Here is a 25,242-nt window from a genome sequence, read left to right on the forward strand (position 1 = left end):
GCAATCAAGTTTGTCTGGTGAGATTTATTCTCGCTAGACCGACGCTGCCTGAGGCTTCGTGCTGCCAGGACCAGCTCTCAGGCGTGCCAAACACCCATGACCAGAATTGCCTCCAAGGTAGCTGAGTGGATCAACACCTCTAAAAAGGGGTGTTTGGGGGGCACTCTTATGTTAATCCGACACTGCGGGCTCAGCTAATCGGCAGTTCTGTCTTTATTGCATCAATGCAAGCCCAGGCAGGACTCTGATTTCTGCCCCAAAATGGTTGGGATCCCGCACAATGACCCGGGGCACAATTTCCCTGGAGGGCTGCAGCCAGGGGTTGTGGTCCCTCCACCTGCTAAAAGCAACTGCTCTCGTGCTGTGACAAGGTCACCAAAACACCTCAGAAAGCCATGCACTGGCACGTCTCGCTCAGCACCATCTGCAAAGCATCCTGCTCCCTGCCAGGCATCGCTCCCGGGGCTCTCAGCGGTGGCAGGGTGCCTGGCCAGGATGGGGACCTCCTGCCTGGACTCTCATCACAGGTTTAGCAAGAAGCTGCTGGGCAGCAGCGGCCATTGCCACGAGGGACTGCAGCCACTCAGGGACCGTTGCAGAGACCTTTTGACGGGCCAGGTTGTGCCGCTGGCCTTCGTGTTCCTCGCCTTCGCTGCATTCCAAAGCAATGCCGATTTCTTTATTTTAGAAAGGGTAAAACGTAGCTTTTCAGAAAACTGTTTTGGGATCATTTATTTCTCCTTTTAAGCATCTGTATAGGCTTTTCTTTAGTCAGTTCTTAGTCTTCTCCCCACAAATTAGGAAAAATAATCACATGCGGTATGGCATTTTCACCACTTCCACCAATAACCTAGGCTCATCTGTGTCAGCTGATTTAGGTATAGGCTCATTTTCCCTCAAGTATTTTCTCACATGTTACTAAGAAAAGATATTTTATTGGCCGTTCCTCATTTCCTCATTTCTGAATTGTTCACATTTCTTTTATCTGTCTCATTAAAGATAGATTCTAGTCATCATTAGTTTCATACTCACCCTAGTTTACTAATTAATGGACATACTTTCTCTCTAGGATTTTTGCTTGTCTTCCCCTGATACTCACATAATAAGTGTCTTTCGTATTCTCTTTAAATCCTTTGGCAGCATTAATTCACTCTGATTTTTTTTTTTTTTGTTTTGCTATCCTTATCCATTCCCTACTGAGCTTTAAATGAATCTGTATTCTTGTTTGATTTCCTTCCCACCGTTTTCTATTTCAGTACAGGTTTTTTAACCTCACATCTTTGAGCAGTCCCTTGTGAAGTGACTGTAACTGTAGCAGATAACAAACTTTTCATGCACGCTTATTAGGCATGCAGATTTGTGCATACCTGACTGCCATAGAGGTTGGAGGGGTCAAATCTGGAAACGGGCCCTTGTGAATTATGGGTGCAGGGTCTGGGTCAGGACAGGGACCACTGTCATTGGGTCCTCCAAAGCTGAGCGTCCTCCCAAGCTGAGCGTCCTCCCATGAGCCAGGCAAGACGAAGGTGCCTCCCACCCCAAAACACCAGCCATTAACCCCCCAAAGCAAGCGGCAGCCCCAGCAAGTTCAACAGGGTCCTTCAAAGGATCCCTGGCATACACCCAATGCATGTGCTCAGAAAAAGCGATAAGCATCTTTCAGTAATTAGTTCCTTAAATAATTAGTTAATATTTGTATAGTACTTTGAAGATGTTAAGTGCTCTGTAAGTGCACACATTATTTTTGGCATTTAGGGGTCCTTTCAGTCTCTGCTGGCAGCGCCTAGTTCTCAGCATTAATGAGTTATGTGACATTGCTTAGGGGTAGATGTGTTCAGCAGAAAGGATTAGTTGCGATCTCCCCCCCCACTCTTTTTAAAAAAAAAAAAATAAATAAAATTGCTGTTTGCTGGAAAAGGGAATATCTAGCTTCTCTGCCCCCTTAGGGCAGCAGAAAGCCTCAGCTTGGGCCCCTGGTCCAGCTTATGGAGGTGGGGAGCCTTGCTAAACTAGTCTGACCCATTCCAAGGCTGCTCCTAACAAGTTCCAGCTGCAAATCCTTCCCTCGCTCAATTGTGGCTTGGTGGGGTAAGGGGAAAAGGCAAATTTTCCTCTTCCAGGTCAGGTAAATCATTACATTTTTGTTGTCAGCTCTGAAGTGATATTTCTGAAAATGAAAGGCCTTTTTTTACGAGTGACAGATTTCAGCAGGGACACTGGTAAAGCTATTCTTGATGCTAGGCTATCAACGTATTAAGTAGCCTCTTGACGTCATTTATCTAAAGCAAATGGAAGTGGTGTCTGTGTTGGTACTGTTTATATTGTTCTTACAAACTTACTTAAAGCTCCTAGCTAATTCATTATTCTGGGAGTCTAATGCAAGGCAGCAGGTACTACAGTTCCCCTGCAGAGTCTATTTTCAATATTAATTATCTTGCTGTGCGTTAAGTAGTTTTTGTTTTTGCGTTAAAAGGTTTATGAAGATTAGATGATTAAAATGATAAAAACTAATTTTCTCAAGCATAGCCACTCTGCAGCAGTCAACTGGAAAGAGAAAATTATGTGCACTTAGTTGTCTTGGAAAAATGGCACTATAACTAAATTATCATATGAGGGGGAAGGGAACAGTGGGAAAGGCTGTTTTATCACAAATGTTGTTGCCGTCCTGCTGGCCACACACTTGTGCTTGTGTTGATGTGTCTGCTGCTCATTTTCATTCCCAATAAAGCAGATTTTTGTCTGAGAAATTAATTTCAATATATGACAGCAATGGCTATCACTTGCAAACATACCGCATGTGCTGCAAAGCTAAGCTCGATCTGACAGCAGAGTATATTTTAATTGCTCTTTGAGGAGGAGGGGGGCTAATGAAACATCTCTGGGGCCGGGGCCGGTTTCATGGCATTAAGCTGGGCTGCAGTACAAGTGCCTCTTCCAGGGCAGCTGTTACCGGAGGATGATCTTACGGTGAAAGGAATCTCTTTAACAAACGCTGTTACTGTGCCTCGGTTCCCTAGCTGCAAAATGATGAGGAAACTCTGAAGGAGAAGGATAAGTCACAGCCTTACCTTCTGTGAGACATTGTTATTAGGCTGCTAATGCTGACAGATATCTGGTTTCACTCCTTTGCTCTTTATCCCCAGTGACATCCTGAGGGACTCTGCAGAGCTGTTATGGCTTATTAAAATAGATTGCTAAATTTGGGGCTGTTGGACCTCAGCAGATTTGTTGGTTTTAATTTTGGCCTAATAATGAACCCTGAAGTGAGGATCGCTTGGTTAAGAAAGTTATACCTACCCCTTTCTCTTTGAAACCAGTGGGATTGAAGCGCGGTCCGAGCGGCGCAGTAGAGGTGGGTGCAGCTGTGGGAGCCTGCCCTGCGAGGCTGCCGCCCCGAAGAGCCCACGCTGCAGTTTTCTGCCCTCCCACCACGGTCGCATCTAACGTGGTTCCCACTCTCACCTCTGCCGCTTCCATCGCAGGACGCGTAGGTTGGGTGAGAGAGGGCAAAGTGGCCCCGGGCAAACCAGCAGCGATGCCGCCCCCATAGAGCGCGCTTCGGATCGTGTCCTCTGACTCTGGCAGAGTATCTTTCCCCCGTGCCCCCGTTGTAAACATGGTGACTTTGAGCAGCTTAAAATGTTTTGCTATAACAAAGTTTCCTGCCTGTCAGATAGAGGAATCTGCACAGAATTTGTTAATGCTAAATCCATGGGAATTCAAGTCGCTCTTATCATTAGCAGGAGTCACCCCCGTGGCACATGCGAGGATGAAACCAAAAGAGCAAAAGGTGCTTTGTGAGATACAGTGTAAGCCAAGAAGCTGAGGACAAGCAGGAGAATTACTCTGGTTATTTTGTATGTTGGCTATATCCATTTTCTGTGGTCCTGTGGTGGTTTATGTGTTTTGAGACACTTTCCTTCAATGACTAGCACTCTAAATATCATTTTTTCTACGAGGCTGTTGTCATTAGTGTTATGAACTGTTATATCTTGATATCATGCTGCCTTTTCAATGTCCCGGAATTTATTATGGGTATTAGAGATGCCAATGTTTATCCGTTTCACACCTTCATTATCTGATCTAGCCCCATCATTACTACCAGACACATACGATGGTATTATCACTGTTGTCTTGTTTCATTGTAATTCCCATTTGTTTACTGCTTTATTTCTGAGCAATAATTTATTAGAAAACATGCTGAAGCAAAATCAGCCCCTATATTACATATGTTTGAATCTCAGGCAGTTGACAGAAAATGTCTGTGACTCAGAGGTGGCACGGTGTCTGTTTTAGGCCAGTGTTAGTAGACTGGGCCAACAAGCACACTTAATGCTGGATCCTGAACAGCCTCTGAGAGCCTAAAATACCTGTCGTGGATACGTCAGTCTCCTACACGTCCACAGTGAAGGTTCCTCCCAGTGCTAAATATAATCTCTGTCCTCAGAAAATGAGGAGTTTGTCTTATTAATATATGTCCCACCTACAGCAATACTGACTGATGTGTATTTGATCTTTTTTCCCCTAGTTCTCCTGAACTGAGCCTGTACGTTATGTGAGGCTACGTTGTCAGCTGTAGAGAGGGGAAAGGAGAGAAAGGAGGGGGGGAAGCAGGATCCAGCTGCCTCTAAGATGGACCTGTCATGGTGGCAACTGTTAAGATTTTTATGTTGAGAAGGATTTTAAGGATCAATTAAATAGAAGGTAAAGCCCAGATGAGAATGCAGAGAGGAAAAGGGCCAGAAAGACAGCTGTGACACGTCTGACGTGGGGGGGCTCTTGATTAAGGAAGCGGCCTGTCCACATTCGGCAGAGAAAGTGCACTCAGAGCCTAGGACAACTCGCTGAATATCCTGCCTGAGAGAAAGCATTGAAAAAGCCGACCTGAATCCATTTTTAGCAGTAACTGTTCTTCTAACTGGAAGTGTTGTCCGACTACAATGAAGTGGCACTCAGCTACGAGTAGGTTCTGCTTTGCTGGACTCTCACCACGTCAGTTCTCAGCCATCAGTGTAAGGCGGTGTGATGCCACCGACCCTTGGAGAAAGACAGCCTTGGCTTGCTCAACAGCCCTTACTTCTCATAGCATGAGGTAGCTCGTGGCAGTCTTCGGCCACAGGTAACATAGAGTCACAGGAGGTCTTGCAAGAGCACCTGCTGCATGAAGAGCAGGTCATTATCTCTGTATTTTAGGGAAGCTTACAGCGAGTCTGAGTTAGTAATCCCAAACATACCGCTTCATCTATGTTAAAGGCTGGAAGGGAAAAGTCCTCGTTTCTCAGCTTGCAAGGTGTCATTAATAAATCAGCCCATGGAGAAAATACCAGAAACAGTGTTTTGGAACAAGTGATATGATTAAAAAAGTATATTTCATCCAGCAAGTAATTATCACACCTGCTGATATTTGTTAAGATATAATTCAGTGAAAAATAAAACCTGTGTTTCTGCTATAAGTTCTGGCTTGATTCCCATAGATACCAATCCTCAATCTTTAGCCAAAATTTGCTGAGGCATCGTCTGACACAGAAAACGGACTCTGAGCTCTAACATAAAACCTAATTACAGGAGGTACTGCAAGGCAGGGCAAGAGATGATGCCTGTAGTGCTGAAGAAGGCAGGGTTTGATACCCATTCTTTTCCAGCAAAAAAATACCAGATATCATTAACACTGCCTTAGATGCAGAACATGCACACAGACACACGCACACTCCAGTATTGAAAAGCATAAGCAGCTTTCTCTCCTCTTCACTCAAAACCCAAATGCCTGCAGCAAAATCAACAAATACCATAAAACTTAGAAATCACGTTCCAATTCCCAATGCAAGGAAACTGTGGTGTGTGTATGTACACACAGGGGGAAGCGTGAGGATCCGGCTAGTAGGCAAGAAGTCAAAACTGATTCTACACAATATAATCTTTTGAAAGCCTGTCCATCTATTCATCAGGACCTGCCTTGTGTCTGGGCAGTGATGGCAGCTGGGTCAGTCACTGCAGCAATTCCCATCTAGGGACAGCAGGATATTGTGGGGGCTTATGTTTCTGCAGGCATTAAGACCTCTGGCATGGGGCTGGATTCCCCAGATGCCTTTCCCTGCTTAGCCCTCAGGAAGCTGCACTTTGCTGAGAGTTTTGCCTGGAGGCTGTGTATTCACACAAATGGGAAGTTTGCCATAGGCTATATGAAACAGCATAGGAATGAGGGGGGCTGGCAAAGGCAGGTTAACAGCATGGCTCTGAAACAGGCTGGAGGGAAAGTGCTGCAAAATGAACTTTTGTGTGGGACCTGCTCAAAATTGAAGGCTCAGGCTGCCATGGCAGTAGCGTGCAGGTAGCGGGAACAGTCAGAGGCTGCGTTCAGCAAAGTACCAGCTCCCAAATCGTGTCCAAGCATGGACCACAGGCTGCGTCACGAGTGAACACAGGTACCCGCTCCCAGTGTTTAGCTTTCATCGCAACTGCATAAGTGACGTGAAGCAAACGTTAACACACGTGTTAGAGAGAAATGAGAAACAGGGGATCTCAGTTCTCCAAGAGGTGCGGGGAATCTGCCTAGCGCTTTGTCTGGTAGGTGGTACAGGCTGTAAAGTACCTCTGCTCCCTGCTGTTTCTCAAGCACTATTTCTCATCTGGGACACGGTTTGACATTGTAGAGAAGTGGGTAGGACCCACTCCTTTGCAGGTTTGTCTCCCTGCTGTGCCGTTGTCCGTACTGCCCAGGACCTCCTATCCACAGTTCGATATTCCTGCTGGATTGCCTGGACACTGCTGCAGCTGGGAAGTGTCTGTGTCGTTCCTGTCAGGGACTATTTTCTATACAATGAAGCGGTGACAACTAAATGTACCAAGGTTAACGAGGCTTTTCCTTCCCTGAGGTATATGCCTCCTATATCTCCTAGGATCACCTGTGTCAGACTACGCTGCAGAAGAGCATCTTCCAATCACTCCCATCACTGCACCCTACCGTCACTCTCTGCCACCCAACTAATTCTCACTGCATGTCTGAGACCTTCTCATTCTATGAGCAGCATCACATAATCCTCACGCATCAGCATGCAACAGCCACCAGAGATCACGTATAGGCATTAAATGCTTTTGTTGAGAGGAGGGTTCCCAGATGGAAAAATTAAAGAGCCATTCTCCAAGGTTTGTGCCTGATCATGCACCATCCTTTCCTTAAGCTGGGATTAATATTTTAAAGGAAATACAGTCTCCTGTGGGCACTTTCAGAGAGGCCCTGTGAACCAGATGAACCAAGGTAAACTTACACAGTCTTCTTGCTTCTTTCTTTCTGCAGTATGTATAGTAATAAACCCCTTATATAAGTATACACGTACTGTCAGGGATGCAACACGAACTTTATTAGTTCTCATTACCCGAGGGCAGGCAGATCTGTTATTTACTGTTTCCGTGCTCGCAGCGTATTTGTGCAATGGTGTTAAGGGTTCATCTGGCCACAAAGAATTCATGCTATATCATGCACAGCACAGGATACACACAAGAAGACACTCTTAATACAGTATCTCTCTACAGGTGGTGAGACAAAATTACCTTCCTTGATTGTCCCAGCTGGCATGGGATCAGCTGGGTAATGAACTCCTTAAATCTCCATTCCTGGGGGCATCAGGAAAGGAGGAACAACACTTTACCTTAATGCAACGTGAAAATCATAGTATGGCAGTGAAGAGGAAACCTGTGAGGTTGCCCTCGGGGAATAAGGGAATATTTGTCACTCATTTAGGAAACAGCAGGATGAGACTCTCAGATTTGCTAAATGTCTGAGCGAACTTCCTAGAGGAGAAGCAATCGATATGCTTTCTGGTACATGTTCTAATTTTCCATCATTGCTTAGTGCATTGTGGTAAGCTTATGGTGGTCATGACATGCTTTGTGATAGTGATCAATATCTAATTAGGCGAAATGTTAATTTGTTAATGCCTGAAGCTTTAAGCCTCACCTTCAAGCATCAGCCCCATGTGCATTACTCTTCTCTGTGGAATCACTGGTATTCTTGTTCTCGACCTAACAGGGTTAACTCCTATCATGACAATGCCGTTAGATATCTCGGTTTAACCTCTTTTTTTTCCTTTGCGTGAAAAGCTAAACTACAGCTGTCGCTTAGTCAAAATGTGATGCAGAACGCTCTGCTCAAGCTTAATCCCTCTGCTGCAATCCCTGCAGGAAACACGGACGGATAGCCTTGCCCCGTGTGTGGGTTTACACAAGAATGAACAAGCCGCTTTGGGAAAAAAAAAAGAAAAAAAAAAAAAAAAAAAAAAAAAAAAAAGGCACTTTCTGGTGATCCAGAACTGCTGCAGTTTCCTCCTGCAACGTGAGGAAGTTCCTGCCATCGCTTTCCCTTTCCCTTTCCTCCTGCCGGGAAATCCATTGCTGGTTGTAGAGCAGCACCTAGAGGCCCTGGGCCGGAGATGGCAGCAGGGTGGCAAACTGTCGGGGACAGCCCCTGCCCCGAGGAGCCTGCACTGGGGGCACAGGGGGCTAAAGAGGGGTGCTGACGGGGTCCCAGTGAGCCCCCACAAAACTCTGGGGCTCAGGGAGAGGCTGCCGTTTTCCTAGCGTCACGGGGGATTTGGGGATGGAAGCGGAACGGACCCCAACCCTCCTGCATCTCAGGAGGGTTCCTCCCTTCCACGTTCGGACCCACCAGCTCTGTGAGACCTATCAGAGGCGATTTCGGGGCGGGGGGATCCTTCTGATCACTCACCTGCACACCAGGGAAGGGGAAAAGTCAGCCAGTTCGTACCTGGATATATGCCTCCTTCCCTTGTTAAACCAGAGGTGCCCCGTTGGCGATACCTGCACCCCCAGTCTGCCCGTACCCCTCTCCCTCTACCCTAGAAAAAAACTGTAAACAGCTCTGCCCTGTGGAATGGATCTCTGGATGGAAGAGATCACCACCTCATCACTGACTATAGGGGAGAGTTTTTTCCAAGTAAAGAGAGGGGTTTTTTGGTGTGTCTGTAGATCTTGACATAATACAGTTAATACTTCTGTGGGGGTTGGACATGTCATCTGGCCCTGACTTGGCCAAGGAAGGGAGAATCTGCCATTGACGCTGACATGGTTAGCTGTTAGAAAAAGCTCCCCTCGCTGCTCACTGGAGCTCGGCTGGCTGCTTCTTCCAGCTGTTTTTCCAGACACCTTGTTCTGAAAGATTAAACGGTTCTTTATGACCGATATTTTCCTCTCATGAAACTCGTTTTGTGTTTAAATTAAGTCACTTCTCTCTCTGACTATAGCAGTTATATAAGCTAAGAAACAAATTTGTCCTCTACAGCCTTTTGTCATTGCTGTGGATCTGAACTGGCTTTGGTATTTAAGCATTCATGAGAAAACATGGATGCTAGAAATAGTGCAGCAATTGAGTATAATGCTATATATGGAGGTAACAACACTTCCTCCAATTAGTCTTAATTTCCTTATTAATATAGCTGTGAAGCTCAGCCTGTCTTTGGTGTCTGCCTTGGAGAGACGCTCGTTTTCACGCTGGATTTAAGAGGGGAAGCTCCGAGTGAAGGGGTGGAATTAGGGGAGGATAAGGAGATCTGAGGAGAGTCAGGTCAGTCCAACCCTTCACAAGGGGCTGGGGCACATGGCTGAGATTTAAGATTGTAGTTAGTTTCTGGCCAGGGAAAGAGGTCTCAAACATTTGAACAAGGGGATGAGATGGCTGTTTGCCACCTGCTCTCCAAATAGAGCTATGCTTACTTCTCTATTGGGGGAAATGAGACAGGGATGAGTAGAAGAGACAAACTCGATCCCTTTACTGGGAAAGCTGATGAGTACATGGGAGACCTCTGTAAATGGATACAAGTTAGAGCAGACCAGCTTTTTGTGTGCAGACATGCTTTTCCAACCCTTTCTATTGATCTCATCTTATTTTAAGCTAGGCCTAATCCTAGCACAGACAGAACAACACTAAGGACAGAAACATCCCTTAAGACAGGCCCTCAGTTCTATGCCACATCTTTTTGGCTTTCCTTTTCACCCAAGGTTTTCCCTCTCTGGCTGATGGCAAGTGTCATTAATGCTGTCTAATTAATGGTGTCTAGGGGGTGCGGCTTATTTTCATATTCCGTTTGCACAGGACCTTCGACAAACGTATAAGTACATATTACAAGGCAAACCTGGAATAAAACGGGCAAACAGGCAGTAGGGACATAACCAGAGAGAAGGAGAATGGAAGTCATTTTCACAAGTGAGACAAGTCCCTCACTGCTGCCCTGCCATGGAGACACTTTGCTTTTTATCCTTTCCTTATAACCAGTTGCTTGCTTTCACCCTGTTTTATTTTCCTTCATCTCCCATTACCTTCAAGTTACACAAGCTGTGGTTAGGCTTTGTACAAAAGCTTTTATGCAACACAGGTATTGTGGAAACTTAGTATTTTCACCGTGCCCTGCCACAATCAAGCTAGCAAGCTAATTCATCACAGCTCTCCCTGTGCCCGACAAGCTGGAAGGTAGTGCCTTTAGATGTCAGTGCTCGTAATGGTGATTGTATTTTCACTCGCTGGTTCATAATGTGCTGGTCAGCAACCCCAAATAAGCAGGGAACATTTCTCACTCCCGCAGCCGTTGCTGAATCATTAGCCAATCTCCCTGTGTACTTTTGGCAGCTTCTCGCTTCCTCCACAAAGGGCTTTTGGCCACAGAGGGCCCTAGGGCAGGCAGAAGGTGGTGGGGTCACAGCACGGAGGTGTGATTACTGAAGAAGAAGGTGCAATCCTCCTCACCCTCATGTGATGAGCAGCAACATCATGCAGATCTACAAACTCCTTGTTCCTTCATCAAAATCTGATATTCCAGCAGGAAGTGGCGTGTGGAGCCTAGCAGGACTAGCATAGTAATTAAAGCACGTCAGCAAGCAAATTTATCGTTAATACTCATGAATAAGACTCTGTGCAGGTGGAATGCTTTGGAAAGAACAGGAATGTAGAGGTAGGCCTGAGACTGTCGCTTGCTCTCCTACTTGCGCAGCACCGTTGGGAGCCCTCTTTCTTGCTCTTGAGAGCAGCATAATGCAGGGAAGGATTTATCTCTGTTCCCAAATCTCAAAAGGATAAAATTGGTAGAATGAGGCTTTGATTCCTGCTCCACTGTCTAAAAAGCTGAGCTCTGTGACTAGTTGTCTCTTTCTGGGAGAAGACGGATGGCTCAATCCCATTTTCTGTCCAGCTAGCTCCCCCAAAGCATATTCTGCATTAACCAAAGTTTTCCTTACAACTGTACCTACAGTGCCAGCACCTAGCTGGTGTCCTCAAGTGAGCATCTTTGCTACTGCGACCATCCTTAACCTATCAGGAAAAAAACCCCTTCTGTAATCTAAGTCTAAACTATTGGTCTAGAGGGAGGATGAAGAGGGCTGCAGGGAGATATTCTCAGCAGATGAATTTGCATAACTGCAAAAAAAAGCATGTTCTGTGCAGGCCTAGGCACTGGTCTACAGAGAGGCCAGGTCTGGGAGTAACTTTACTGATGCTAATAAATCAATGTGAGTGCGTATGTGATCAAGACCTATGCAAACTGATAAGGGCAACTAGCCAGCTGGTGCGTGTCAGTGTAACTCCACAGAATTTGATTTGCACCAGTTGGTCAGCTACTGACCATAAGGCCAGAAGTGTACGTGTGCCACAGGGTGTGAGTTGCTGCAAAGTAGGGGCCCTACAGAACTCCGCTCACCAGATGCTTCATGGAGTCCATTAATTGCTTAAAGAGCAGATGAGCTGTTTGAGCGTTTCCTCAGGAAACACGGAAAGAAGCAGAGCAGAGCATTTGGAGGGGAGTTTCACGGGCACATCAGGGCAGCCGTGGAGGAGCAGCTGGTGGGCAGCAGGTGGGCTGGGCAACGGGACGCAGCGGAACGGACTCTGCCTGCACACACCACTTGACATTAATTATACCTCTTGGACTTCTGCATGCTCCTTGAAAACTTCTGTGGGAGATCTGGCATGGCACTACTTTAACTCTTTGAACTGTGGTAGAGACGCTTGTCTGGAAACTACGCTAACGGGAAAATCTACAAAGCACGTCAGTTTGTCTTCCAGACTGTAGGCAATCTTGTTTGATTTTTTTTTTTTTTTTTTTTTTTTTAGTATGTATTAGGTCTGATGGGGCTCTCCCTATTTTCAGTGAAACAGGCGCAAGTAATAGCTGTCTTGCTCAATGTCATGAAGGACTATTGAAGTCAGTGAAGTCAGCATTGGCTACGAGAGCCATTTCCCTCATTGCATTAATTCTGATGTGCTAGATTTCATTAAATACAAGAAACAGACATTGACTGAGTGTTGCAAAACCTCTCCTAACTGCAGTTATTCCTTCTTGTCCTTTATTTATAAACTGAATCCATACTAGAACTGTGCATGTAGCAATTGACTTAAAAAACGACAGTAACCGATATCTTTGCAAACTCACAAATAAGAACGATATAGCCTCCAGAAAGGGAAAGATTGTATTTCGTATTCTAAAGGTGGAGGTCTGAAACCCAAACCTTGCCTAGGGTCTCTCCTGTTACCTGTGTAAGAGCCAGGAACAGAAGTCAGATCTCCTATACTCCAGCCCAACTCTGTAACTATAGGGCTATTCTCTAGTCTCTTACTCCTGTAAGCCATTACTCTATAAACATGATAAATAGACTGGTAGAAGTGTTTAGCATTGAATATTTCTAGAGTATAATCATTCCAGCCTTCCTTGGCAGCAGAAACATTTCTTTTATGTCAAAGATGGGGAAACTGGGACACAGTGCTTTGTCCAAGCTTGTGGGACTGTTAGGATCAGAGTCCTACAGCTCCGGACCCTGGCCCCAGGTCAGTCCTACAAATTATGTTGCCTGTCAGTGCTAGCTACTGCCACTGAATTAAATAATAGCTTAGTGGAAGAGGAAAATTAAGCAGTACTGACAAGGGAGACAAGATATGCTTGTCAATGAGATTTGAAAATTGAGACAGAGAGTTGATTAGGTTCGTATCACCGTGTGATCTAGAGATGCTAAACAGCCAGCTCCCCGCAGCCACGCTGGTGGGAATATCGACCAGATGGAATTGCTCCTCCTGAAAGGCAGTAACACATTAATACTGCAGTGCTGCTTGGAGAGTGTTATTTTGTCATGAGAGGAAAGAAATAAACCTTTCTTTCACTGACCCTCAAGGTCTTAGCGAAACCTCTGTGCAAGAACAAGGTACTTAAATTTTTCTTGATTTTGCAAAGAAGATAGTGTTAGAGAAGCACATGGAGACATAGTGGAAGAGAGAAAGTTTATAGGTAACAACCCTACTATTAGTACAATGAACATATCTATAATGTGAGGCCACATCTATGTTGTGACGGGATGAACTGCAGGAAAGATAATGTTTGAGAGTGCTGAGTCCCAGAGCATGACCGCTCCTGTCCCTGGCACACGCTGTACCTTGGCTGTGGTTCACATGTGCTGGATGGAGGAGAGACTCTTCAGGTCCTGTGGCTGAATGATGCTGGGGCAGATCAACTGCACTCAAGATTTCCCCTTCCAGACAACTCTAGGGAATGTCGGATGACAACCGGGTAGAGTGATCTTGACAGTAGGCTGAGAACTGCAATGAGCTGATAAGTGGTAGAGGCACGGTGAGAGAGAGACAAGTGTGTGCATACACCCACACACAAAACTTGCAAGACACAAGACAGAGAAGGAGGATTATGGATGACGAAACATTTTGGAATACTGGTTTTCCAAGAATGTTTATCTATGCTACGATGCTTCCTCTCCAATTACATTACTAATGCTTTGTTATGTGAAATCTAGTTCCAGCTGACTCACGTACTATATCAAAGAAGGCACATCATGAATTGGTGTGTCAGCTTGGAGAACTGAAGAGGATAAAAAATAATATCCCTATTTCCCAAAACTGTCTTTAAAAAAAAAACACCCCTAAACCCTACAGAAACAAAAATACCAAACAAGCTGCCTTCATAAGTCATTGCTTACAACTGTATTACCAAAAGGGAAGGGTATGGTACTGAGACACGGTGGTGAGGGTCTGGATGAGGTGGAGATGCTAATTTTATTCCCTGTCCTACTGAAGTCCTGAGGACAATGAAAGGCAGCAGTGACAGCTGCCTCTCTGTACTGACACACGTGTCTGCCTACCAGTTCTGCCTGACTTAATGGGGCAGCTGGAGTCCAAGAGGATCATCTCGTGGTGAATCCTCTGCATTTCGCATTAGGAAGTATTGTCTGCAGCTCTGTTCCCCTCCACAGACCCCACTGTTGCTCAGTAATGGCCCAGGTGGAGATGAGCGAGCTGAATAGAGCTGCATTCTTAGCGGAGGTTTGCCTCCTCCCTTCCAAACCACAAAAGCACGTTTTGTTGGAATGGAGGAGATTATGGGCTATTTACAAACATCCTGGCTTCCAAGGTTTTGGAAAACCTTTCAACAAATTTCTTTGGTTGAAAGAAAGCTCTTTCTCAAAGCACCCAGAACTTCTGGCAACCTGCTCTGCCTTTAGTGCTGTCGTAATCCTGTTTCTCCCATGATTATTAATCTGCAGAGAGCAGAAAGGCTCCTTGCTCTGCCTGTCTGCTGCCGGAGGTGCTCCTGCTGACCAGGGGAGAAGTGTGGGCTCTGGGAGCCCTGGCAATGGCTCTGCTCAGGAGACCTTGGGTGGCCAAGGGGGACATAGCATGTGGAATTGGAGGCAGTCAGGCTACCAAAAGCTTTCTGGAAAATGAGCAGTATTTCTGGATGACTGGGCACAGTGGTGAATTTATAGGGCTGCTCTTCTGCCTCAAAAAGGAACAGCAGAGAAGCAGGGCTGAGAGGGAAAGGATCAGCATTGATTAAGCTGACAGTTCTGCTAATGTCACTGTGGACACAGCCACTCTCCTTTTCTTTGCCAGCAGCAACTTAAATAATAAGATGCAGAGGGAGAAGGAGGGAGTGTCAGCACTGGGCTACTCGCAGTGCTGTTGGCAGTATTTAGATGAGAAACTGGTGGTGTGATGGATGGCCATGATGCAGAGATACATAGTGATCAGTGCTCTGGAAACGCAGGCAGATTAAGTAGGACTGTGCCTGACTAGTCTGAAGGTGACTCTACTAAGAGCCAGTTGTTAGATGCTAATCGCTTTTTGTCCCTCACAAATAATATTTGTAGTGAACTCAGCTGTGGGTACAACAGTTCTTGCAAATAAGTTGGCAGATGCTGCTTTCCCACTTTGGCCTAGATCTGCACGCTGTGCTGCTCACTGAGCTCTAGGCTTCAAAGGCAGGGAAGAGCTGGTTTGGTCCCGACCAGAGCGCGACAAGCCAAGTTGCACTTCAAGCCTTGGCAGAGCTGAGTGGTCCAGCTGTCCTGTCTCCATGCCCCTGGTCCTGCACCCAGTGCCCCCATTGACTAGCCATTGTACAGGCTAGCTGAATGGCACTCTTGTCACACCATGGTTTGAAGATAAACTCAGTTCTCAAACTCTTTATAGAATCTTTTTTCCAAATTTTACCTTCCTTCTGGCAGTGAAGGATGATCTATACAGCTCTGTCTAAGCACCTCTAGCTTCGTGACCTAGCGTAAGGCAGCACGTGACTGGCTGGTCTGGGATGTACTTGCAAGCTGTTGTAAGATGGGATAGTCTTTGTCATCTTCATAGACACTGGTGGGGGCTGGAATGAACAGGGATAATACCCAGGTAAGGAATGTGAACTATGGCGACTGTGCCCTGTACCTGTATCAGGCCTGATGATTGAAACTAAATCTTTTACATCCACTGTTTTAACCCTAAACCCCTCCTTTAGAGAAGGAGGAGGGGGATGTAGAAATAGTGTCTGGACTGGCTGCTGTACTGTGTGCATTATCATCAGCATGTGGATCTGTACACTAAGAGTTCATAAGTGTTTTTACCTGTAGTTACGGACAGCGTCCACCAAATCCTGTATTTCACACAGTGGCTCTGAAGTGTTACATTAGACTGCTGGACTTGGATTTAGGCCTCATTCCATCCATTTTCACGGACAGGTTCAGAGTAAGTGTGAAGTGTGTTTCTGGTTTTATAAGCTTGATTTGTATTGTATACAGTTAGCTGTGACGGGCAGCTCTGAGAAGAAGCATTTGTATAAATACCCGGACACCATTAATTGGATTCCCATCTTCCTGGTCATTATGAAGAGGTGATCTTTTGACATCTTTCAAAACACCACATCAAGCTATTTCCAAGGAGGCTTCTGCTTGGAAATGAGGATAAAGCTTTAGTTTTAATTTTGTAGGTATTAAATTGAATGTTAATAACATCTCCAACACTAAGCTTTGTATATAGAACATTATGGATATCTATCTAGTGTTTCCAATTAGCCAGGGGCACTGTCTTTGCTGTCTGTTTCATCCAAGGACACAAGTAATTTGTTAGGACAGCAAATTGCCTTCCACTCTTGCAAATTAGCATTAGAACATCACTATAGAAATAATCCATGCTATCTGGATTATGGCAATGAAATCGCTATAAACGAAAGCTGTTTTCTGAACTAATATTTAGGGAAGATGAGTGAGAGATATATACATGAGGGGCATTACTAAATAGATTTCAGTATTTATTTTTGTGAAAGAGGTTCTTTGTCTCCTGAAAGGGTAACGTACATCTATTGTGCACGGAGTTTCCTTAGAGGGTTTAAATGAAGAGTGAAGCTTTAAGAACAAAGTGAAAATGGAAAAAGAAATATACCGCCATGGGAAGCTCAAAAATGAGGCACTTGGGGTTTCAGAGAGTTATCATTAATCCCCTCCTGCCCCGAGGGCATTCCTGTGTGACCATCAAAATGACACACATGCAGCTGCCTGGCAGTTTGCCACATCTCTAGGTTTGATGGACTTTGCTCTGGGGATGGCTAAACCTCCAGCTGTTCAGAATGGCAGTTTGTTTTCCTCAACAAACGTGCTCAGATGTTTATCTGACCTATCTGAATCCACAAAAGTAGATTATAAATTGTTTCAAATGTTCTTTCAACACCTTTTCCTTACCAGAACCTCGAAACACAAGCGGCCGTCAAGACCTGAAAGCCTGTCCTGCCCGAGCACTGCTTTACCATTAGATTAGGATCAATAGCTGTACTGGGGGCCTGCTAGGATTGCTGTTGTACTCGTGACTTAATAAAACATGTAATAAGGTGCACCTTGTTACTACAGGGGGAGAAAACCTGGGCATGTGTCTATCTGGCTTGGTGATAAGACTGCAAAGCTCACATATGCCCACAGCACAAAGCAGTCACTAGCTGGTTCCCTGGGGCACAACAACTCATGCAGTTCCGTGGCGCAGGCATATACTTTGAATGGGTAAAAGGAGGCAAAGGGTGAGTCAGAGATATACTCCAAGAAGTAAAGTGAACTCTTCAAAGTGAGCAGGAGCTCAGTGATAGAGCTGAGGGTGTGTTGGAGGAGCATCAGCCGCAGGCTGGGGCTGGTGGCAATGGCTCCGGGGAAGGTGGCATGTTTCTGTGTGGATGGCTGAGCTGTCAGTGCCTGAAATGGTTTGGTTCTGATCACCTCATCAGCTTGGGCAACCCCTAAATCAAGAGATTTAGAGTATTGAAAAACAGCTGAATAATAACTGACAAAATACAAGCATTGATTTTGAAAATGCCGCACAGGTTATGATAGAAGAGCAGGTACGTGATGGATGACACAGGACTGTATGAACCACTTGTTTGGCTTTGTTTGGTGTTGAGTAAAAGATGAGAGAGAGAAAAGGATCTTCTAATAGTACCATGAATCTTAACGGTGTAAGACACATTCAGACCACATAACATAATTCAGAGCCTCCCTTCCCACCCTATGCAGCAGCACACTGATACAAGGATGGTTGCTGAGACAATATCTGATGCCTGCAGACAAAATGTTTATTTGCTTTTATAAAAAAAGTGAGCTGGAAGCATGGCGCATGAGTGCAAAATGGGAAAGAGAACAGGTATTTCCAAAGCTACTGCCAATCCTCTTACATGGACGTGATTTGACTCCTGCACATACGCGAGAGGGACCCATGACTTAACACGTGAATCTGAACAGAATTGCATTCACAGGTTTCTATTCATCATGACTCCTAAGCTCGAAAAATAAGAACCTTTAAAAAAAAAAAAAAATTTTAAAAAGAGACCAGGAAGTGATTTTAAAACAACAACAAACCAAACCCTCTGAAATAATGGGAGCAGCTGTACATATTTCTTAGCAGTGAAAAACGAAAATGCAGGTATTTTCTGACTCAGATAAATCTTAAGTTTCTCATGTGAACAATTGAGACTGTAAATTTGGAGAAAGACTGCTGCTGGAAGATGAAAGTTCACTTGCCAGATGAGGACTTGGCTCTTCTTGCTCAAATACACACATGTTTTCAAGATTATTTGCTTTGTGATAGACAGCTCTAAATCCAGGACTTTCAATCTCTTAACAAAACTCCTGAATATATTAAATGCATGTGCAACAGACAGGTTTCAGGGAAACTGAAACCTGTTGTATATCTGCCAAAAAGAACAGCACATCTGCAAAAAGGAATACCAAATTGGGATGCCTAATGCACTCAGGGCAGGAACACAGTAATTTGGAGTAGATGCAGCATGACCTGCACTTGCAGAACTAGGCCTGGAGCCATGGCAAATCTGTCCCCAAAATGTTTGGCTATTCAGTCAGCGCACTGGAAAGTATTAAACATTTTGGATCTTCAGTTGTTTAGCTGACCAACACATGTGGGTTTGAGGCTAGGTATTGTAGCAGCACGAAGTTCAGTCTGGTAAGTTGGGTAAAAACTGAAGCTGTGGTATGATGGGAAGACTTCTGCCTCCAAACATCCAGATGAAGTCCATTCCCTCACTTAAAAGTTAATATTGTGATAGCAATACCGGTACAGTGGAGGAATACATGTCACGCAAACGGTATCACAGGCTAATGTAGGCAACTGGGTATTTTCTAAAAAGCTGTAAAATGGTTAGTGTTTGCATGCACAACCTTTCTTTTGCTGGGAAAGATTTCAGCTTTTCATATGTCTGAAAACACGAAGACCAGCTGTGCACGTAGCCTGTTAGCTCTCCTCCAGAGCTGGATGACTGCTCATAAAATGAAAGCAAACACTCCAAACTGGCCTCATCTAATCCATCCTGCATTGCTTCTGTTATTTGTCAACTAATACAGGGCCAGCTGTCTAGTTAGTGAAACAGAAGCATTAAATTAGAGAAATCACAGAAAATGAAGACTGGGAGGGCCCTTAAAGGTCACTTGGTCTATCTGCTGCCCCATGGCAGGTTCAGCTTTACCTGCACCACTTTCCTCTGGTTTGTCTAACCTGTTTTCCAAAATCATCAGTGATGGAGATTCCAGAATTACCCACCATTAGGTAAAAAGTAAAAGATGTGCTTCACGAAAAATACAACTGTTCAGCTAGTAGCTTCTCTCTATGAGGTTAACCTGACGTACAACGCATCCACTGTGTGGTTTACTAATGCTTCAAGGAAACACACTGCTCCTTTGGGGACATGCAAATCTCAGCACTGGAAAATGGGAAATACATGCTAACTTTTGCCTGCAAGGTTGTTGTTGGTAATGTGCATAGATGAATTTTGACTAGATGGGATTTTTGGTCTAATGTACTTGTATGGCTGCCTTTAAGACCTTAATTGTAACGAATGTGATTAGCCTACAATTCTCCAACAGAGTCTGCACTGTAATAGGGATGGGAGTGTTTTCTTCCAACCTACACAGGCCAGACAGCACACATCCTAGCAGAAGATGTTGCTGTCCCACTGGCTGCTTGCTTTAATTAACATATGGGGGCTGTTTAGTCTGTACAGTGATGAAGCATGGCCATAACCCGTTATATATCCCATCTGCACTCTTTTAAACTGTCCTCAGCCTCTCCCAACATACATAATTCCACAGTTTACAGGCAAGTTACTCTATTGCTTTCACATTTCTTTCACTGTTTCACTATTTCCCAGGAGCATACTGAGAAGATCTCGTGTAGTGTCCCATTAGTGATCTCACTGAGACTACTCAGCTCTTTCTTTGCCTACCCAAGGCACAAGGTAAAGTGGACTGAGCTCTGTGGTGCATCCCCCTCTTCTTTTCCTTCTACTTTTCATCCTTGAGCACATTTTTTACGGACGGGGACAAAGTTTCTCCCCAAAGCAGTCCCCACCCCGAGTCTCAGTGCTGCAGTCATTAGGAGAAGGTTGCCACATGTTCCTCAGTGAGCCTCTTCCACACTTCAGGTCCAGTTATTTCTCCCCAGGACCTATTGGGAATGGCACCAAATTGCTTCCTTCAACCTAGCATCCTACCGGTGCTATCAAGCTGGCACGCTCACCGTGTTCAAACCAGTCAGTGCTAGAGTAACAGAACATGTAAGCATACTGTCAGCACATTATGGACTTTTTTTTTTTTTTTAATAGCAAATGTCCACATCTTAATCCCAGCCAAATGAGCTGAACTCCTAAACACTCTTGCAGGGACTGCAAGTGGGTGGAAAGGAAGAATGTTTGTAAATGGATGAGATAAAACAGCGGGAAGAGGTTTTCACAGAAGAGGCAATTCAGAGCTAATCCCAGGCTCTGGTGCATGGCAGTGTCTCTGAATGCCCTCTTATTTAACGATGAAGAGCAATTGACTCTTGGATGTTACCATTTATGCAGTTTCTGAATTGTACTACTTATTATATGTTTTAAACATTTTTCCAAATCTGCGTACTTCACAGGAAGATGGGGGACAAACTGGCAATGGAAAGGAGCAATTGTAAACTAGTTAATAGGCCTGACTGTCATTTTTATTCAGCCTGTATGTATAAAGCTGTTTTAAAGCAGATATAAGGAAAATGAGAATCAATCCTCTTGAACTTACGGTGTCTTTTACAGTCTGAGGAGCTAGCTCAAATCTTATACTCCCTTCTTCAGTTCATGGAATATAAATCAGAGAATATTTAAATTTTTAAAAATTATTGTGAATCTGCTCTGCTTAACCCTGGGAAAATCCATGATTCCAGTGATAGAGAGTAACAGTATAAAACTTGTTTATCCATACCAGGTACTGCAGGTTTTACCATCAATTCCTGACCTACCAGCAGCTCTCTACATCAGTTGGACTTTCTTCATAGCCTCATATTCTGGTATTTTCCTAGCCTGAAGCTTCCTAATTTGCAAGATATAGCCTGGTGTTGATCATACAAAACAAACTCTTCTCTGGCAGATCAAAACTCCCTGCACCCAGCAGAGTAGACATATATATTACTTGCTTCCTAACTCAAGACTCCTAGAGTTTCACTTTTTGGCCTTACTTAAGAAGCATTAAAATTAGAGAAGGATGCAAGTCAAAAGATTTGAGGCTCTGAGGGGTTGCACTGAAGTCTGGGTGTTTGCTGTTTGTTTGGTTTTTGTGGGTTTTTTGGTGTGTGTGTCTCCCACCCCCCCCCACCCCCCCCCCCCGCCTTTTTTTTTTTCTTTTTCTGGGGAGGGTGTTGGCTTTTTTTTCCTGGGTTGGGGGTGTGTGTGTGGCTTTTTTTGAATCTTAACCAAAGTACTTAAATGTGGTGGAATTAGAGACAATGTCGAGTTGCTGGCCTACCACTTGTTGTCTTTTTCTCCCTATAACTTATCCTCCTGTTTGGTGATTGCTCTTGTTTGAGTAGTTTGGTTGAGTGCAGCTTTTCTCTGGGTATTTAAATCCCTCTCAGAATAAGGCCCCAAAGAGAGAGTTGAGGAAGAAGAAATTAAGAAGAGAAATTCCTGGGGGCAGTGAAATTGAGCTGAAATCCTACTCTCACACTCAGAACTTTCACAGATGTTTTTAATGTCTACACACGTATCCAAAAGAACAAAATCTCTATCAGAGGGTTACCTTTGCCAGTATTTCTCAAAAAATCACCAGAAGCTTCAGATATGCAAGAAAGACTGGACATTTTCCCACTTCTTTAAACATCACAGTATAATCAGGAATAAATAGATTACTATTGGTTTCAACATAGCTTCATACTGTCAAGAAATAAGGTGGCAGAAAAACCTTTTAGGTAAAAGCAGAAATTTCATTAAGAAACAACAACTGAAACACTTTCTTTGTTAAGCATAATTAGCAGTTCAAAGACACTTGCATTTCAAAATCTCTCCTTTGATTCTTGTCAGATGCAGAGGCAGTGATACATGACATGACATTCATCAGCTAACTCTCAACATAAAAAGATGTGATGATTTTTCTCTAATTGAGGGGATGGGAAAGCAAACTTTTTTTTTTTTTTTTTTTTAAATGAGCTTGAGAAATAATTTAAAAGGCTGTCAAATATCCAGCAGTGGTTAGTAGAAAACTAGATGGAAGATTTTCAAATTCAGTTTTTTCCCATTCCCAATGTTTTTCTTTTGAAAGTATTTTACTTTCTGACATTTCAGATGTTGCTTATAGGAATATTTTTTCCTTGTTTTTAAGATACATCCTGTTTAAATTTGCCTGCTGCCTTCATTATGCCATTCTGACAGCTTTCTTTGGGACCAGTCAGCTCTTCTGCAGTGTATTCCATTTGAGAGGTTTCAAAGTAGTTTTATTTTATTTTTGATCTTCCTGTGACTATTGAGTATTATGCTGGCCTTTTTTTTTCTAGTTGGCTGCTCTAGTGTTTCCTTCTCTTTATTCTCCACTGACTCCCAGCACATTTTTATTTTACAGGTGGATATTGTTTTGTATAGTCTTCTTTGCATAATATTTTTCTTAGCTTCTGGATTCTACAATTAGCATGATTCTGCCTTTTTGTTTTAGAAATCCAGCTAGGATAACTCAGGAGCAGAGGGACTTGTGAGTATGAACTGCTCATAGCAGAAATCCAAGGTCTGTGCTCTAGCTGAGAGTTCAGGAGAGAAGGGGTGACTGGTCCTACTTCCCCTTGAGTACCTTGATGTGGCTTTGATGACTGCAGCAGTTTATTTCCAAGTGTCCAAAACCTGCCCTTTCAGATTTTACACAGGCTGTGAGCAGCATTTCACGCTGTGCAAAAAGAGAAACTGAAAAGCCAGTAGAAATACTCACTGGTATAAATAAGTTTAAAGTCAGGGTGTGAAAATAACTATACAGGTTAATAATGATCCTACATCCCTGTTTCTTTGTATTAGTGGTTCGAAGTTCTAAACATAACCCAGGCCTGTCTTCTGGGTTTGTTCCTGACACAGGACTTTCTCTCTCTTCCCTTGTTACCAGTGTGATAGCTTGGAAGTCTAAGTGCCTCTGTTTTTGTCTCAGTGCAATGTATGAAAAGTAAACATCTGCAGCAAGAAGCATACTGGAGGCCTTGGTGGAAGAGGAAGGTTGTACTTTGGAAAAGCAAATGTTCAAAGAGCCATAGCTGCTGCTTTGTGCAGAGTGACTCAGCTCTCTGGGCATGGGTTTGCCAACATAAATGCAGTTTAGCTCAGTGTTTCCATGAAACCAACAAACTGACGGTCATACTTTAATGTCTGGTACTGCCATGTAAAAACTTCCATCAACTTTAGTGAACTTTTTTGCTATGGAAAGGGATGAATAAAGCCAGCACATTTGATTTATTATCTGTGCTATGCTGCTATGTAAGAGCAAGACTTTTGCAAGCACTGTATGAACACCCAGTCAGGGAAGGTCCCTGCCCCAAGGAGCTTTGGGTCTACATGGGAAAGGAGGTCAGGCAGGAGGAGAATGGGAGAAGCCAGAGGTAATGTGACCAACAGAAAGATAATTCATATATCCCCACTTCAAGGTTGTTGCTCTCTATAGAGGTAATGTCCTCTCATAAATTACATGTCCTTCATGCACCAAAATGCAACTCTGCTTTCTGGTACTTCACAGCATGAGGGACCATAGTGTCTGGTCTATGTGAACAGAAGAAGAAACTAATCTAAAAAGTTTGTCAATTCTACAAAATATTTTGGGGAAACATCCATTCTATTTCATATATGAACTAACTTTGTGGTCTCTGACCTGCAATTGTTTGCTATCAATATTTTCCTACAAAACTTTTAAACAAACATAAGATTGAATGATCAGTAAACAGTAAATAACAGTGATTTCTTTTTTGGCAGTTGAGTCTGGAAACCTGGCTCTAAAAACCATGATAATGCGGTTGGAGACCAAAAACATACCACAGGTATGCATGCAAAATTAATGTAACTTAAGGTTTGATATTAGAAGTATCCACTGAACAGTACAGAAAAAACCCTCCATCTCAGTAAATTTCAAGATTCTTAAAAGATAATTTAGAAAACAGAAAGAAGGAGTGTCAAGAATATTTAGTCTTCTATTGTCTGCTCTTGATGCATATGTGGAGTCTTGTTTGGACATGCACCCCTTTCTTCTCTAAACTGAAATATTCGCCGCCTTCGTACAACACAATAAACAAGACTATTTTCATCCACTTAACTGCCAGATATGACACCCTATGAGTCAAAGATCTGCATGTCATCAAATCTTGTACTGAGTGGTTTTCCTTTAAAGACACAATTTTAAATTTATCTCAAAGTCCAGCTTAGCTCTGAGTATCTCTTTTATGCTGGTACCACCAAATTGTATCAACATTATAGGATTATGAAGTGGGATCACTTACCCTGTCAACTCTGGCTTCACATTGTTACTTCCAGCAGAGCAGGTGCTATATTTTGTTAGTTACAGAGATTCATTGTGCATCCAGAAACTACCCTCTGCACCCTGCTTTTATAATAGGATTCAATACAGCTGAGCAAATACAACCTCTGTAATATATATGAAATACAGGAAGATAACAGGAGCAGGATAAACTCTCTGATTAGGTATAGTGCAGAGACGCTTTGCAAGATGAAGAAAGAAGAGGAGGGAAAATGTGTTTAAGGCCTGCCATGAAGGCCTAGGAAACCCTGCTTAAAGGATTTCTGTCCTAACGAACTCTGTAATCCCTACCAAAGGCCTGAACGCATTTACAACTTCAGTATATTTCCATGCCGGACTTTAGCTAAATTCTTAACATTGCAGTCAAATAGGGGAAAAAAACCCAAAACAAATCCAACGTACTAGTTGTTAATAATTTCTGAATAACAAACTGACAGCAATTCCCCAGCCCAAACAGCTTAATCCATTTGTTTCTACTTACCTCCATTTGTCTCTTGGATATTTAAAGCAAAGGCTCATTTTGTCCTGCAGATGCGGTGCTGCTGCTCAGTATTATCTTGCTGGATCATAAAAAGGCTCCTGACCCAAAAGGAAGAGGAAAACAATACGTAAAACAAACACAGAAGCCCAAGAGGAAAG

The 25,242-nt window shown here is 43.8% G+C and overlaps 1 protein-coding gene across 2 annotated transcripts in view; it reads right to left on the bottom strand.

Moving 5' to 3' along the window:
* Window positions 1–25,180, bottom strand: part of LOC126039180 (calcium-activated potassium channel subunit beta-2) — a 153,331-nt gene extending 128,151 nt beyond the window's left edge. Inside the window, exon 1 of one of the 2 annotated variants that reach the window (XM_049801890.1) lies at window positions 25,085–25,180. In XM_049801890.1, coding sequence (XP_049657847.1) covers window positions 25,085–25,122 — 38 coding nt within the window. In that variant the 5' untranslated portion in view covers window positions 25,123–25,180. The remainder of the gene's footprint in view (window positions 1–25,084) is intronic. The other variant, XM_049801894.1, reaches the window with a different exon arrangement.
* Between the last annotated feature and the right edge of the window lie 62 nt (window positions 25,181–25,242).

This window comes from Accipiter gentilis, chromosome 6, assembly GCF_929443795.1.
Source record: "Accipiter gentilis chromosome 6, bAccGen1.1, whole genome shotgun sequence".
NCBI lineage: Eukaryota > Metazoa > Chordata > Aves > Accipitriformes > Accipitridae > Astur > Astur gentilis.